At 36.2% G+C, this 17,120-nt stretch overlaps 1 protein-coding gene across 2 annotated transcripts in view; it reads right to left on the bottom strand.

Moving 5' to 3' along the window:
* TFAP2D (transcription factor AP-2 delta) overlaps window positions 1-17,120 on the bottom strand; it is a 59,355-nt gene that overhangs the window by 28,610 nt on the left and 13,625 nt on the right. For both annotated transcript variants that reach the window (XM_090280476.1, XM_090280474.1), the window contains 2 exons: window positions 15,376-15,541; window positions 15,079-15,197 (listed from right to left, as the gene is read on the bottom strand). In XM_090280476.1, the coding sequence (XP_090136602.1) occupies window positions 15,079-15,197; window positions 15,376-15,541 (285 nt within the window). The remainder of the gene's footprint in view (window positions 1-15,078; window positions 15,198-15,375; window positions 15,542-17,120) is intronic.

Raw genomic sequence — 17,120 nt, 5'->3', positions numbered from 1 at the left:
GGTAGTGCTAGTTATTGAAGGGTCACAGTTTTGAGTAAAGCTGTAATGTAGAAGCAAAACTTTAAGCGCTTAATACCAGTAGTTTATCATCCTAACCAAACGGGAGTATGTGTGTGCATATTTGGTCAAAAAAAAAATGGCACAAAGATATTTTTTTAAATGACATTGTACTGTCATATAAAATAGCCACTTTGCTTGAAAAAATGACAATATCAAGATAATTCAAAAAACTTCAAATTGAGATAAAAAGTATCTATCAAATAGTGGCCACAGCACCTCATCAGAAGATAAGCTCATGTGACCTTGACTCACAAATATCTTGCAACTAACATAGTAGCACCATTCACGGTGTCATCTTTGTACAGCAGGTCATTATGTATATTGATGTATCTGCATCTCACAATATTCACACAGAAACAGATATTTAAATAACATTGTAACTGAGACCATTATATATATTCCCCCCTCTATTGTTTGTGCAATAGTGGAATGTAAAACAGTGCAAACAGGAGGATAGCAGCATGCCTCTTAAATTTGGTGCTAAAACCTGATTCTTGTAGATCTGGCCTATTTTATGCAAAGCTCTAACCGTGTGGTCATTTTAAAAACAGTTTGAATGGAACAGCTGCTATTTACATTTACACTGACAGCCAGATCCTTCCTTCCTTAGTTCTGTTTACTGCTTTCTCCTGCATGCAATGTAACATTGTTACTGGATGTATAGCAATGCTACATCAAAAGAAGTGGCAAGTGAAGACACTCTGATATGTAGTTAAAATGTGTACATCATGCCACAAAAGCTTTGTCTGTGAGGACCCAAGAATGAATGAAGAAATGGATCCATGACTTAAAATACACATGGTATTCAGTAACAATCACAAATCTATAGCTAAATCCTGTACAGCAGTTATCTTAGTGTCAGCAGGTTTAAATAAATAGAAATGTCAGGATCAGAAAAACATATGAACACATTGGAAGGGGATATGACTGATTTGTGAAAGTAAAGATCTATGAGTGTCTCTGTCTCTGGGGTGGGTCAAAATGCCCACATGACCAACAAGCAGGTGCAGCAACCTGTGGTGAGAAGTGTGATCCATGAAAGGCCCAGAACATTTTCCCTTCTCTTCCTATATAGCAAATACAGCTGCCCCCCCACCCCTGCCCCCACCCACCACTTATTTCTGTGTGAGTTGAGGTAGGACGCTCTGGTTCTTCTTCTTTGCTTTTTGTTTCAGAACAGATTTAAGCAATTCCTTCATTTCAGTGCATTGTGCCATTTGACAAACCACTCCCCACCCCCTCTTCTTTTATGCAACTGAACAACATACTAACTTGGGCAAGTATACCCATTATATTTCATATCATTTCAAGAATATTTAGAAGAAGGACACACAGATTTTTGGGGGGCTAGTGGTGCTGCTTGGGTGGGAGTATTCCAAGTGCAAGGCTTTAGGTTCTATGTGCCAAGTAGTGTTACCCACCCCCCACTTCTAAAAAATAGTAACAGCATTTGATGGCATGTTTTAACTCTCCCAAAAAGCCAGCACAAATGAAATTATAGAATATGGGAAGAACATAAAAAGACAATTTGCTCCCTGGTTTCAGGGTATTCATATTTCACACTCAGAAGCAAAAAGTGAAAAAAACTAAGGGGAAAAAGTCTGGAAAATTTTAAGTGGTAATAATTGATGCATCCCAGAAATAGAAAGTTAATGGGAAAATGTTTTCTGAGGAAAGTTTATTGCTCATTTTACTGAAATTCTGAGTTCTCAAATTATTTTACCAGAAGCAAATCTATATGCATTTTTAAGTAAAAATAAATACACCTGATTTTCAACATTTTATATGGTCATTAATGCTTTTTCCTTCTTTTTTACATTTTTAAATTTATTTATTTTTTTGAGAGAGAAAGAGAGAGAGAGAGAGATTGATTTGCTGTTTTATTTATTTATGCATTCATTGGTTGATTTTTTAAAAAATATTTATTTACTTGTTTTTAAAGAGAGGGAAAGGGAGGGAGAAAGAGAGGGAGAGAAACATAAATGTGTGGTTGCATCTTGCATGCCCCCAACCAGGGACCTGACCTGCAACCCAGGCATGTGTCCTGATTGGGAATCGAACCGGTGACCCTTTGGTTTACAGGCTGGCACTCAATCCACTGAGCCACACCAGCCAGGGCCATTGATTGATTTTTTTATGTGCACTAACCAGGTATTGAACCTGCAACTTTGGTGTATGAGGATGATGCTCTAACCAACTAAGCTAACCAGCCAGGGCCAAGGCCTTTTCCTTCTATTGGTACTTTAGACGACTAAATATCAATATTTAAAACTAATTTGTACTAAAGGACATTCCTACACTGTTATTCACTAAATAATGCTTACCAACTGTCACTATAAATATTACCTTAAAAATAGTTTAGGACTCTGGCTGAGTATCTCAGTTGGTTGGAGTGCTGTCCTGTACATCAAAAGATTGTGAGTTCAATCCCCAGTCAGGGCATATACAGGAGGCAACAAATTAATGTCTCTCTCTCTCACATCAATGTTTTTCTGTCTGTCTGTCTGTCTCTCTCTCTCTCCTTCTTTTCCTCCCTCCTCTCTCCCTTCCTCCCTCTCTAAAATCAATAAGCATATCCTTAGGTGAGGACTTTTTTTAAAGCAATTTAGGTTTAACTTACTATTGCACTAGCCAATGTTATTAAATAAAAGCAACAATTCATATGTGTTAAATTCCAGTCACATACCTATGATTTCAGCTTTACTTATATGTACTGTGCAAGAGCACATTTAAGTCTATCTTTGGAATTATTCTAAATAATGCCTATTAGAAAGCAAATTTAAAATATTTTCAAAACTGGATATTACATTAAATGAATCACCTTATGATATGCAGCTACAATAAACCCTCAAGCTGCAGGACAAAATAAATATATCTGTTGTAGGTTTCCCAAACTATTCCAAAAGAAGTGTACTCTACACTATATATCATACAATCTGTGATATAGACAGGTGCCTTATTATGTGGTAGTTTCCCTAGCTTAATAGTAATTTTATCTCAACGTGAACACTTTGTTTTTCAAAGTGATAGTTTTGTTCCCCATTCTATACTCTGTTCTTAGCACAGAACCTAATTCATAATAGGTACTCAGTAAATGTTTTTTAAATAAAAGAGCTTTCAATAATAGTTTTGTGAGACACCCTTCCCAAAGCATACAGTGAAAACCTGGAGCAAAAGAGAATTGCTATAAAGGTCAAAATATATAGCAAACTCAGAGAATAAGAGTATATTGTTATATCAGTGGAGCCACTTAATAGAATAGTTGAAGGCAGTGTTTTCCAACCCTTGCTACGTCCATGACTGAGAGTTTATTTTTTAAAAATGTCTGGTTCCCACTCCATTTCAATTAATCTCTGGAGTCAGGGCATCTGCATTTTTTGAAAGCTTCTGCAGTAATCACATGCCAGTGCTGCAAACCACTGTTCTAAGGTGGAGGAAAAGCATTATGTATTTGAGGAAGATGTATATTGGCTTATACAAAGGGATGCCAGTCATTATAGAGTTAATATTAAACTAGAAAGGCCTCTATCTGGGCTCTTGCATGAAAAGTTCTGCCTTATTTGACTGATATAGTACAAACTCTAGAAACAAAAAAGAAAATGTGATTGTAGAAGTGGAGATAGCATTATTGGAGAAACAAAGCCATCAGTCTATTGCAAAAGTATATTTGCATAGGAAATTTTCATGTAAGATGAAGTTTGCTTTTCATACTAGTAGGGAAGAGGTGGAATATTAATAAAATGTTGAGACAATTGGGTGGACATTTGGGGAAAAAACAAATAAAATTGAATCTATAATATATATGCAGCAACAAAACAAAGTCCAGATGAATAAAAGATTTAAACATAAAAATAAAACTGCAAAGTAATTAGAAGATAACATGAGATACATCTTTTATAATCTTGGAATAAAAAGGTATTTAAAAGTATTATAATAAAAGATAAAAGTCATGAAGTAAAATACATGAGAAATGACTATATTAATATCCAAATGTTCTGTAGGACATAGACTTGAACAAATAAGCAAACAACCAAAAAACTCTTAACAGCAAACAGACATACCAAAGCCAAGACTGGAGAAATTATACAATTCATATCAGAGACATACAGACAACTTTTCTGATATATAAAGAGTACTTATAAATAAATAAGAAAAATATACAAAATTACCCTATAAGGACAAAGTAAATGAACATACAGAAAAGATCATAAAATTTTCCTAAGAATTAATTCAATCTCCTTTATAATATAAGTAACCTTTTCTTTCCAATCATATTATCAAAGATCAAAATGTTGATTGTATCCTGCCTTGACTATAGCACAATGGAAGTACTCCATTGCTGATGGAGGTAAATTTACAACCACTGTGATAACAATCTTCCCGTAATCTTCTGAAATTACAAATGTAAATATCTTTGCATCCTGCAACACATCCCTATGAATTTATTGAATAGATGTGCTTGCATATTTGTAGAATTATTTATGTTTAAGCATGAGGTTACTCATTGTACAGTATGATTTGTAATAGCTGAAGATTGAAAACACCTATATGTTATTCAGTAGAGGACTGATTAAAAAATTATAATGCACTTAAACAATGAAATACCATCAGTATTTTAAAGAATGGACAATTTGTAATCACTGAAAAAAAAACCCAATAATATAAGTGAAAAAAACCTCAACATACAGAAAGTGCATAGAGTAAAAAACCCATGCATATACATATATGTCTTTGGAAGGAAATACAGAAAGCAATGATTTTTTTTTTCCACGAGGGGAACTGAATGATTGAGGAACAAAAAGAAAAGGAGATATTTTACACATATTCTTTTATAACATTTAATTTTTTACCATTTCTATAAGTTATCTATTTAAAATTATATAAATTCAAAAGCAAAATTACACTCTGACCCCTTTCTTAGGTTTAATTCTAAACTAAAATATCTGTTGTAAATTAAAACATGAGAAATTTCAGATCATCCACTTCCATTCAGTAGGAGTTAGATATTGATAATAACAATTAGCCTACAATTTTATTAGAATACCTATGAATTTTGATAACTGTAAATGTCAGAAAAAAACAACTAGGTGTTTGAAAAGCATGTTAATTGAGGCATAAAGTTTGAAAGATAATAATAGAAAAAAGAAAATGAAATCACAAATAGAACAATGTAGAGACATGTCTTTAAGTAAGCATTACGATTTACAACAATGTATAATGAGCAGACTGAAGGGTACAAGGCCAGGGCTGAGCCAAATGGGCTTGAATATATTTGTCTTTCTGCCACAGTCACCACAAATAGAAACAGGAATTTAAGGACACTCCAAGCAGGTTGTCAGACAAAGAATCATTGTGTAGTATCCTATTTCCTCTACTTCAACTTTTCCCCCCTAAAAATGAAGGAAATCATAGATGCAGGTAATTTTAGGAAGTTAGCAAATGATTTAAGATATCTTCTAAGAAGGTGTCTATTTGTCTACAATATTATATGATACAATTTCCGTTTCATTGAGACCAGTTATTGAAAATTCTCATAAATACTAGTTCTTAAATATTAGATTAAAATATCTAATTGTAATCTAATTACCAATTATCAAAGCAGGGTCTCTCATACATAAACTATTTCATGACTTAGAATAAGAAATTTACAGATGAGATGGTATCTATTGGTCTGAAAAAAAAAAGTCATTTTCTGAGACCTGCAAATGAATGATCAACACAGGCTCTATTAGTATTTACTTTATTGAGCCCAATTCCACTGGCAACTCAATATTAGAGCATTTGTTTGCAAAAGGGAGCATCAGGGTCCCCTTGTTATTGAAATGTTTTAGGTTATTGTCTAACTGAATAAGCACCAGAGTTATTATGACAAAGAACTGATTTATTACCATTTTATATCACATGCAGTTTTAGAAGAAAGCTGAAAACCTTTATCCCAAAGGAAGGATAATGTGGGAATGTGATGTCTGGAATGGTTAGTGGAAGAATTGTTTTGGGATGACAGTCCTTTCAGACCTATAAATGTCACGAATCCCTGAAAGCTAGCCTTAAGCTACACAGTCCATAAACACCCACTGTGGTACCCATATAAAGGTGATGAGACTACCATCTTTGTCTTTAGTTTCATGAGAAGAGCACTAATGCTGAGCATGCCCTGTGCATGTATTATCACAAATACTTGGCAAAAAGATGTTGGTTTTGAATCCTACAAGCCTCAAGCAGTGACCAATACATCTTCCTAAAATAAAAAGCCATGGACTAATCACATATCAAGCAGGCTTGATACACCTCCACTTGCTATTACCTCTTCTATAGGAATGAATTCATTGCCAAAATATTTTCCCTTGTTTCCTGGAAATACAATTGCATAGGCTCTGTATTTAAGAAAATGGGGAAGTAGCACCAAGTGATAGCATTCCTTTCTCCTATCTTTGGTTGGTTTGGTTGGACTGGAAAGAAAAGAGGGTAATCTTATAACTGATTGACTGACTGACTAGATGGACATCCTATCAAAAGTATAAGCGATGCTATTGCTAATTATTCCAGAGAAGTGGGATGAACCAAGATGTAATGTCATCTTAACTTTGGGCAATTAAGTAGTGGCAGGGGGTCCATCAGGATTTTAAATAAAAACTTGTACTAGAGGATATAAGTAAGCTCAAGAAACTTGCCCAGGATTCCTAGCAGGAGGGACAGCCAATCTACAGTGAAAAACAGGGCCACAAATTGATAACTTCTTTCTAAACCAGTTATACTTTTATTCAACTCAGAATAGTCCAGGGATGCAACGTCAGCATAATCCATGCCAAAAATGGAAATTCAAGTAGAATATAGATGGTAATGCTGCAAACCAGAAGATCTGGGTTCTTATCCTTGTTGTTCCCAATTTTTAAAAAATCCTCACCCAAGAACATGCTTATGGGTTTTAGAGAGAGGGGAAGAGAGGAATAAAGAGAGAAAAACATCAATGTGAGAGGGAAACATTGACTGGTTGCTTTTCATATGCATCTCGATGGGGGACTGAACCTGCAACCTAGGCATGTGTTCTCAGTGGGAATTGAACCTGTGACCTTTCAATTTGTGGGATGATGTCCAACCAACTGAGCCACACTGGCCAGGGCTATGGCTCCCAATTTTATCATCCTTTGCAGAGCAGTTAATCTCACTGTATCTTAGTTTACTCATTCGAGAATAATGGTAACTAAAATTTATTGAGAACCAAGTTAGTGCTAAATACCATGTTAAGTGCTTTACATTCTGATTTACCTCTCTCAACAACCTTATGAACAGGGTGCTATTATTAACACCACTTTATAGACAGACTCTGATGCTTACAGAGGTTGTATGTATTTCCTTATAGCACATAACTAACAAGCGGTGGAAGTGTGTTCAACAAGGTTTTTTGACTTAAGAAGCACACTCTTAACTGCTATGACCTAGTGGCTATAGACTACTCAATCTTTCATTTCCTGCCAGAGCTAACGTTTTATGACTATGAGTAAATTTTGTTATTAAATGATGTTGTTTAGAAAGGAAGAAGGTAGAAGACAGGTATGGATCTTTATTAAGTGCTTCTGTGCCACATGGTACCAAGTGTTAAATCTATGTGAATGTGTTACAGAAACAGGGGTGTCCAAAAACCCCCAGAGTTTGTGGCTGGGGGATGGGGAGAAGGAAGCAGCTTTCAGGATGTCTTCACATGCCTGAGGCTAGGGGCTAGTGTCTTTGTTATGCAAAAATGGCTTTAATGCATCCAAGGCCTCAGGTAGATGGGAGGGGTCTTGGACCCTGGGATACTATGGAAAAAGCACACAGAGTCTGCTTGAGGTTCTGTGAATGGTCAGGATTGAGTGCCATGCCCACTGCATCACAGGACACAGTCAGGGGTTTAAAGATGGGGGGCAGACATTTTAACTGTGTGCTCCATGTGGATTACAAGGAGGGGAACACCGTGCAGTTTTAAGAGGGTACATCATGCTGCTTTGAGAAGGGAAAACTCCATGCAGCTCACAAGGAGGCTGGGAATTCATGCGGTTCTGGATTAAAAGCTGGCGAGCACCTTAACACAGACCTCCCCAATCAGAATTGGATGATTGGCAGCTACTGGTAAAGCTGAACTGTGTTTGGAAAGTAGGGAAACGGTTTCTCTAACTTTTCTAAAACTAGCCTGGTCTGGTAGGGGGGAGGCAAGGATATGTGTTTATGGGTGTTTTAAAGAACATAAGACTTGACAGCAGAAATCCGCAAATAATTAGATCTATATAACTGTTAAATAAACAGTTCTTTTTCTTTTCACTAAACTCTGTTATTGAGAGTTATAATTTTGGCGGCAGGCAATCGGGCCCCTAACTAAACAGCCCATGGGTTTGTTTCAGTTGGAGCAAACCAGAGGTTATGTAACAAATGTACTTATTCCTACAAAAGACACATGCAGATGTTAATGCAGATATCAGTACCAGACTGTCAAACATTTGTCCTTTTCTTACAGACTTTAGAGTTGTTGCTGAGGAGACTGCCCAGCGAGAGACTACTTTTTCTAGTATACCATGTGATTACTTCTTAAGGATTGTGAACAGTAGTAATGTGGGTCACTTCATGGCCAAGTGGGTGAGAAGCGGTGTACCCTCACCATCATGTCTTTCCTTAACATGAGCTGAAGGAATAGGGCCTAGAGAAGAAGGTAGCTCCAGATGGAAGGACTCAGGGATCATGAAAAAGACTGCAAGAGGAAGGAAGGCTTCTGAAGAGGGACATCACATCGGACTGTGATGAGTGAGAAATAAGCTTCTGTTGTGTTAAGTGACTGAAAATTTGGGAATTCACTGTGGTAACAGCTCACATTATCCTAATTATTAGAGATATTATAATCCTTATTTATAAGTTAAGAAAATGAAGCTCAACAGGATAAGTAACTAGCTCAAAATAAGACAAAATTTCAAAAATGATATATTTGGGTTGGAGAGGAATACTAAGCCAAGGGATAATACATTTTGAAAATAATATAACTAGATCACATGAGGTAAGCAGTGCAGGGAAGAATCTGGGAGCTTACTCTTGAAACTAAAGAAGGAAGCAACTCTGACAAAGGTTTTAAACTTGAAAAGAGTGAATAGGGATCACACACAAATTTGTAAACAGTCCCATTCTTTGGCTGATGTATATTTCACCTTTTACTGCTGACACTGTTCTCTAAAAACATATGTAAACAGAATTTGACCACTTATCACGACAAACTGCAAGCCAAGGCATTTGTGTTTAAGGACTCAAACTGTGTTTCAGAATTCCTGGTGTTGCTTGGGAATGTTCTATAAGCTTTTGCAAATTCAGCAGAACTGGTCCAGGAATGCACCCCACTCTCAAGTGAGTAAAACTGTCTCTCACCCTCACAATACTCCTTTCAAATGAGGTGGGCAGAAATGACTACGTAATTGTCTCCTCCAATTTTGCAAACATTATTCTGGAGTAAAATATAAGGTGGAAGCTGCAGAACTTGCCAATTCACATATAATAAAAATATAGCAAGAGTATTAGAACTAGAAGAATAATACTGGTCAAATTCTTTTAATGTTTTCTAGAGATAGAGCTAGTTCCACTCTGAAGGAGTCTGGGGATATCCCAAGATCTCAGGAAGATCAGTTCATTGAGTTAAACAACTCTAATCCACTATATTTTCCAGAGAGTGACATCTCTAATATGTTATAAATATGAGAATGGATAAAGAAGTCATAGCAATGTGATGAACAAGGAGAAATGAAAAGAACTGCAGGCTTATGATAAGGTGGAGGTACAAGAAATGGTATTAACCATAGGTATATACTTAAAACCCATTAAACGAAGACATGGGTAAAAAGGGGGTAAAATCTAGTATTACATTCAGGAGACTTTAGGTTCAAATACTCATCTCTAATTTCTAGGTCAATATACCTATGTTATGTGAACAGAAATATTCCCAACTCTAAATATGGGCCTTAATTTTGAGATGAAGTAAAAGATAGTCAGCTTTGAGTTCTTCATCCCATTGGTTACCAGGGATAATGATATTTGTAACAGAAACACTGGGAATTATTTAAATATATTATAAGTTGACATTAAGTAACCCTCTCTTATAAAACCCTAAAGTGATATACTCTGGTTTCTCTTCAGATTGTAAATCCCTGAAGTGACCCCTAAAATAATGACTGATATGCTGATTTGGGAAAAATTCTAGGAGGAAGCTATTAGTAGAGTGACTCCATTTAAAAGAAATATAGGGGTGGTAAATGCACAATACAATATACAGATGATGTAGTACAGAATTATACACTTGAAACCCATATAATTTTATTAACCAATGTCACCCCAATAAATTCAATTAAAAAGTTAAAAATTTAGATAATTCTAAATAAATCTGCAAAGGACATGATTTTCTATTTCAATATTCCCACTTATATTTGAATAAAACTATGATCTACTCCAAACAAAAAAAGAGAAAGAAATACAGGGGGAAAGGTTATAAAATAATAAGAAACAAAATGACTGAAAATCCAAGGCGAGCATGGAAATTTAGGAATATTATGATGAAACTACTGTTATGTTAGTGACAGGAGTAATTTTTGAAAAACATTTATTCATTTGTTAATTTTAATTCCCATCACAAGGTATCTTACTGTTCAATCATCAGATCATCACAAAGGTTAAATCTTCTCTGCATGTAGAGCTGACATAGTTCCCATACAGTAATCTATCTATGGGATTCCTATCAAAACTGCAGCGATGGCAAAGATGCATTCAAATCTTCAGGAAAGGGCAGAGACAAGTACCATATAAAGTCATAGACAATTGACCTTCATGAGATTTATTTCCAAGTCTAGTCTATGAAGAAAAAGCCAATCAGATATTATCTGCCTTGTGCTCAAATACTGGACCAAATGAGGAGGGAAGTGTGATTAAATCCTCAGCAATGTATTGGGCCATCACAATGTTTGAGAAAGAACTAATTCTGTCATGGCTAGATTATTCTATAAAAGTTTCTTTTTAAAAATATATTTTATTTATTTTTTAGAAAGAGGGGAAGGGAGGAAGAAAGGGAGAGAAATATCACTTGCTTCTCACATGCCCCCAAATGGGGAACTGGCCTGCAACCCAGGCATGTGCACTGGCTGGGAACCAAACTGGTGACCTTTTGGTTTGCAGGCTGATGTTCAACCCACTGAGCCACACCAGCCAGAGCGAAAAGTTTTAAGCAACAGTTTTAACCCTTTGAGTGCCAACATCACTGTGAGCAACACTGACAAATTTTCCCAAAAGTGCCAGCGTTGCTCCCAGCGACTTTTTTTGATGGCTATAAATGTAAATAACAATGGAATACTTTGTATTTTATGTTTTGTTCTCTTTTTTATACCTCAGGTTATATATTGATATAATTTTTTCTCATGTTGATCCAAATTTCAAATTACATATGGTACTCAAAGAGTTAAGAAACATTCAAGAGAAGCTAATTGTGATGAAAAATTATAATGGTGATTAAAATGCATATATAAATTAATGTAGAAAACCCAGGAGAAAAAGGGGCGATATCAATTTTTAAATGATGGAAAAAATAAGAATTCTTTCCCACAAAAACATAGGTTTATAAGAATGCCGATGGACCATTTTTGACAACTAGAAATTTAGTTTTAGATCTTCTGAAAAAAAATTTAATCTAAAATGTTGTCAGCTTTTGCAAAAATGTTTGATTAAGGAAGAAAAATATTACCTAAAGATATTGTTAATTCAAAGCCTTATTTTCACACCAACTAATAGACATGGTGAAGTTTTAATTTACCACCCAAAACTGTACAAACAAAACAAACCCTAAAATAACTAAGTTAGAGTCATGTAAGCCCAGAAAGAATCAAGGTAACAACAGTGCTGAAGAGAAGCATGAACTGTTTCAATATCCCAAGAGGTTGATAAATCAGAGTTGGGTTACCATTATTCTGTTTACACCTGCATCACCTAAAGGACTCCCAAGGACTCTGAGCCTAATGCAGTACATGGCACTTTGTTGTCACTAACCCAACTAAAATATGGGAATATAAATAAATAGAAGAGTTCTAAACAATAAAACGACTCTTCTTGTCATCCAGGGTTACAATGAAGCCTGTTTTAATTTAGGTGGAATGCCCTTATTCTTCAGATATTAAGTTCTCCTCATGTTCTAAGACAACTTGTAGTTTTCTTAAACCATGGGTCATGACCCATGACTCAAGAGAGAGTCTTGAAATAAATTTAGTGGGTATATAATCAGCATTTAAAAAGAATGCAGAAACATACAATAGAATAAAAATATCAGAAAACATAGCAGAGTGATGAAACAAAATGTGTGTCTGTGTGTGTGTGTAAGAGCATTCATTTGTTCATTTGAGGATCATAATGTAATATGTGGGTAGCTGATGGATGGAAAAGATCTCTTTGTCCCTAAATCTCTTTTTTATAGCTCCATTAAAGTGCCTGGAATTCTACAATAAAAGATATATTTCTCTACATCATGCCTATTTTGGGGACATCAAAAGCATCTAATTAAATTAAGTTGTATTTGGAAAGAATAAAATCTTAAGTTTCATCAGCAACAGCTGCTGTGACCCCTCTGTAAGCAGAGAGCAAATGAATAGAACAGAAGTTAGACACCTGTGGTAGGAGAGGTAGCTGACAGAGTAGATGGCAAGACCATGAGACCATCCTAGGATTTCACATATTTAACCTGCATCCTCTCTGTTAGCTCCGATCAATGATTCCCACACAGGATACTCCAGTGCTTTTGGCTACTATAAAAATCAATAAGAAGAATCGTGAATATATCCTTTTATGGTTTTTCTGTTTGTACTGGCCAATACATTCACAGACACCATGGAGAAGTCTTAAGTCCTTTATTTTTCACATCAGTTACAAATTTCATAAGAATTCATACTCAGTCTATCCTATATAGTGGAAAGCAACTCAAGAAACAATTAGATTAATGAGCCTTAAACCTCATTATATATCAGAATCACTGGGGGTGTCAAAAAATATATAGATGCCTGGACCATACCACCAGAGGATGGTTTCTATAAGAGACGGGGCCCAGAAATTTTAAATAAACCTGTCAGTTGGTTCTAATGTGGAGTTAGGTATAAGAACCAATCAAGTTCCACCCACCATATGATTCTAAAATCACCCAGGTTTCTAGTTATATCCTGAACAAGTGTTTTGTCCTATTGTTAAATAGCTATAATTTTAATAATATTTTCACTTAAATTGAGCAGGAATCTGTCTTATTTTAGAATCAAGCATTAATCATTTTTTCTACTTTGCCCTCCCCACCCCAGTCTCTCCCCATCTGTTTTGGATGGGTAACTGGTCAACTCCCTCTGCCGTATGTCAGCTCTCAGTATCGGCACATGCTAACAAAAGCAAACATGGCACAGCCATAGAAGGTAGTAATAGTAATACTTATTACATATTACTGGTAAATAATATTAATATTGTGGTGGTTATTGTTATTACAATTAGGGAACAAAGCAAAGATAACTGTTAATAGCAAAATCAGCAAAGCAATTTTTTCCAAGACAAATGTCAAGAACACGCTACTTCACAAAGTTGTACAGTAAGTCCTATGTATTGACAGTCTGGAAAGATATGAGATGTTTGTTTCTGTGTTTCACTTACTTTTTGCCTCCTATAGCACCTTATAGACAAGTGAGCAACCAATGCAAGAAGAATGTCACAGATGTATTTAAGTGAGTCTTGGCAGAAAGCCTCTGTTCGTTTTTAAAACAATAGTATTCTGAATTATAGTAGAACTCTCCTTTGACATTCAAAATTTCCCCCACAAAGTAAAAAATGAATCCTTAATAATACCTCTTCTTAAAAGAGGATTGAATAAGAACATGTGAAGTTTTGTCCTCAAGGAAAAAACGAAAGGGAAAAGGGAAATGGAAACAACTAACTTCTGGAAATATATTTCCACCACTGTCTCTACCACGCTGGTTTACATTAACCTGAGACTCAGCAAAGCCATGGAACTTCACAGTATTTTAGATGTCTACTAAATTAAAATAATGTGCTTTCAGGTTCAGTATCATGCCTAGGCTATTGTGAACTCTTTATAAACAATTATTACAATATTTAGTCTGTAGATCATGTTGCAATGAATTATAATGAGGTAAGTCAAATTTATCTGAACTCTAAAATAAACAATAATAAAAACGACAATAGTACAGCCATTTTTTGTTGCTTTTATTTAGGGTATACTTGTTAAAGTACCTAATCTTCCATTGTTCTATTTTTCTCTATTATTGCCAAGATCGGTAAATTAAATAATGTTATGAATTATCTGAGCTTCATATAATATTAAATGTAATTTAATACTTGATAAGATTAATTGGGAACTTCACCTGTAAATGTTAACTACCTTGCTTAATAGTAGAGGACAGTGATTTTCAACTGGTGTGCCACAAGAATTTTTAAAACATGTAATACCTGACTATTTAGTCAGGAGCACTGACCCCTTTTCCCTTAAATTGTCAAATAAGAAAAAGACAACAGCCAACACAACAATAGCCGTCTTGTGTGAATGAATCATAATTATACATATTTGTGTCAGATCAGCAAAAATATATATTTTTGGTATGTCACAGAATTTTTTAAAGATTGTATTTAGTTATTTTTTGAGAGAGGGGAAGAGGGGGGGGGAAAGGAGAGAAACATCCATGTGAGAAACATTGATCGGTTGCCTTTCATACATGTTCTGACCGAGAATCAAACTCACAACTCAGGCACGTGTCCTGGCCAGGAATTGAACCAGTGACCCTTCACTTTGTGGGCCAATGCCCAGCCAACTGAGCTATGCTAGTCAGTGCTATGCTGTGGGATTTTAGTAATTTGTTTATGTGTATCATGAAATGAAAAAGGTTCAATATCACTGATATAGACAAAAATTAAACAGCATATTCTAACAATCCTGAGATTTAAAGAATTGCTAACTTTCTATGCTTACTTTGCAAAGCTGAAAAGCCATACCTTCAACTAAGGAAGTAAGGAGGGTAACATTGGCTGCTTTCCGTCTTCCTGCTGGCAAGTTCAGGCCAAGCCGATCCAGCTTCTCTCTCAGACAGCGGCCCCCATTCTTGGACTTTGCTCTGTCCAAAAACAAATAAAAACTAGGTTTTAAGAGTTTACTCTCCGAGGAAAAAGATGAGAAATCTTGACCACTTGGGGAATTCAATGTCAGACAAAAGATGTAAAAGCTGAGGGTTGGAGAGTGTGGTATCAATACAGTCAGGAGACCCACAGTGCCAGAAAACAACCTCATCTTACCTCCTCAAAATGCCTCCCAAGAGTGAAGCATTGAGGCATTCAGGTGGTGAGAGGCGTCTCTTCACCTCAGCAATGGTCACCTTGTATTTGGAAGTAGAACTGAGAAGGGACAAACGGCCAGGGACAGAGCAAAACAAGTCTGTGGGGTTGACCACACAGGTACCACCTTTGGAGGAAAAAAAATATTATGTATTAATGACAGTGAGAGAAGATAGCTGCATGAAAGACAATGAATATCAAGGCATGCCTCGGGATTTGGAAATGCTTGGCACAGCATATACCTATGGCAACTGTATTATTTCAAACAGTTGCTCTGAAGATGTCCTTTAAAATAACACTCAACATTCTGTCTTTCAAAACTCATACAGAAAATATTTATGATAGATTGTTTTAATTGTTCATGATATTAACATCCTGTGGAGTGTTGACTAACCCATTAGTGTTAATTTTAACATCATCCACACCAAGAAACGCTTCAATTAATTAAAGCCCCCAAACCCCACCAGTTAACCAAGCAAAGGGTAGATATTATTTATCCATGGCTGTGTGTATATGTTTGTGTGCATGCACACACACACACATGCACATGCACATGGATTTTTATCCATGATTTGATATATAGATAAAAGTTTTGAAAGCTCTTCCAAAATGTTTGAGAGCTGCCATCTTCTTTCCTGCATACTTCTACCAACTATAGGCACCAGAGTCACCCCGTCACCAGGCGCCACTAAAAATTTTTTGCCCACTGCCAGAAACTTCCAACCCATGTGGGTGGATGAAAAGTCAAATCCCTCTACTATGTGTCATCTGTCAGGATCAGCACACACAGTCAAACACAGCAAATGACTTAGAATATAGTAACAATAACATATTAAATGTTAGTGGTCAATTATTACGATAGGCAACAAAGCAAGGATAACTGCTAGTAGCAAAATCACCAAAGCAATTTTGTTCCTGAAGCAGAAGCTTTCTGCCTCCAAGGTCCAGAAAGCCCTCTGAGCTTTGTTCTCCAGGAACAACAGAGTACATGCCCTAAACTCAGGCAGCTGAAGTAGACTTGAGGACCCAAGATGATCATCACTGGGGAGAGTTTCTTGTTGCTCAGTCCTTCCTTACTGCAAAATTCCTGAGCCAATGTACACATTGCTAACATGCTGGCTACATATCCCTGGAATCCAAGGCTGATATCAGAATATTCTCCTAGTCCCAAGCCACTGAGCAATCTGATGAAAGAACTTCCGAGATTCAGTGGCAAGGTCAAATTCAAAGTTTGCTTTTCTGAGCATACATTGGATTTCTTTAGTTATGGGTTATCTTAAGGTTCAGCTTCTGAAAAGGGCAAAGTTCTATGAGGAAAAAGAAAAAAAAGTAGGTGGAGGAAGAAAAATGGTCAGGAGAGTGTTGTCTAAAATCTTTTTACTGAAAGGGTGATTCTCAACTCACATCTCCTAGGAGCTTGTTAGAAATGCAGAATCTCAGGCCCAACCCCAGACCTTCTGAATCAGAATCTGCATTTTAAAGCCCCTCAGGTGGTTCATGTGTGCATTAAAATGTGAGAAGCACTGGTCTAAGAATCACCACTGGCCTCCTACATAGCTCCTGCCCTCCTTTGCTAAGCAGCTCAAATGGAATGTTATGTCAGTGGAGTCTATGGTATTCAGATTCTGGGCACAGTGGCTAAGGAACCTGGGAGGATATACTAAAAAGCAAAGGGGTCCTGGACCTGGTGGAAAGGCCAGGATAAC

Source organism: Furipterus horrens, unplaced genomic scaffold (assembly GCF_987537825.1).
Source record: "Furipterus horrens unplaced genomic scaffold, mFurHor1.1.pri manual_scaffold_6, whole genome shotgun sequence".
NCBI classification, from domain to species: Eukaryota; Metazoa; Chordata; class Mammalia; order Chiroptera; family Furipteridae; genus Furipterus; species Furipterus horrens.
This window is presented reverse-complemented; position numbering and strand designations above follow the sequence as displayed.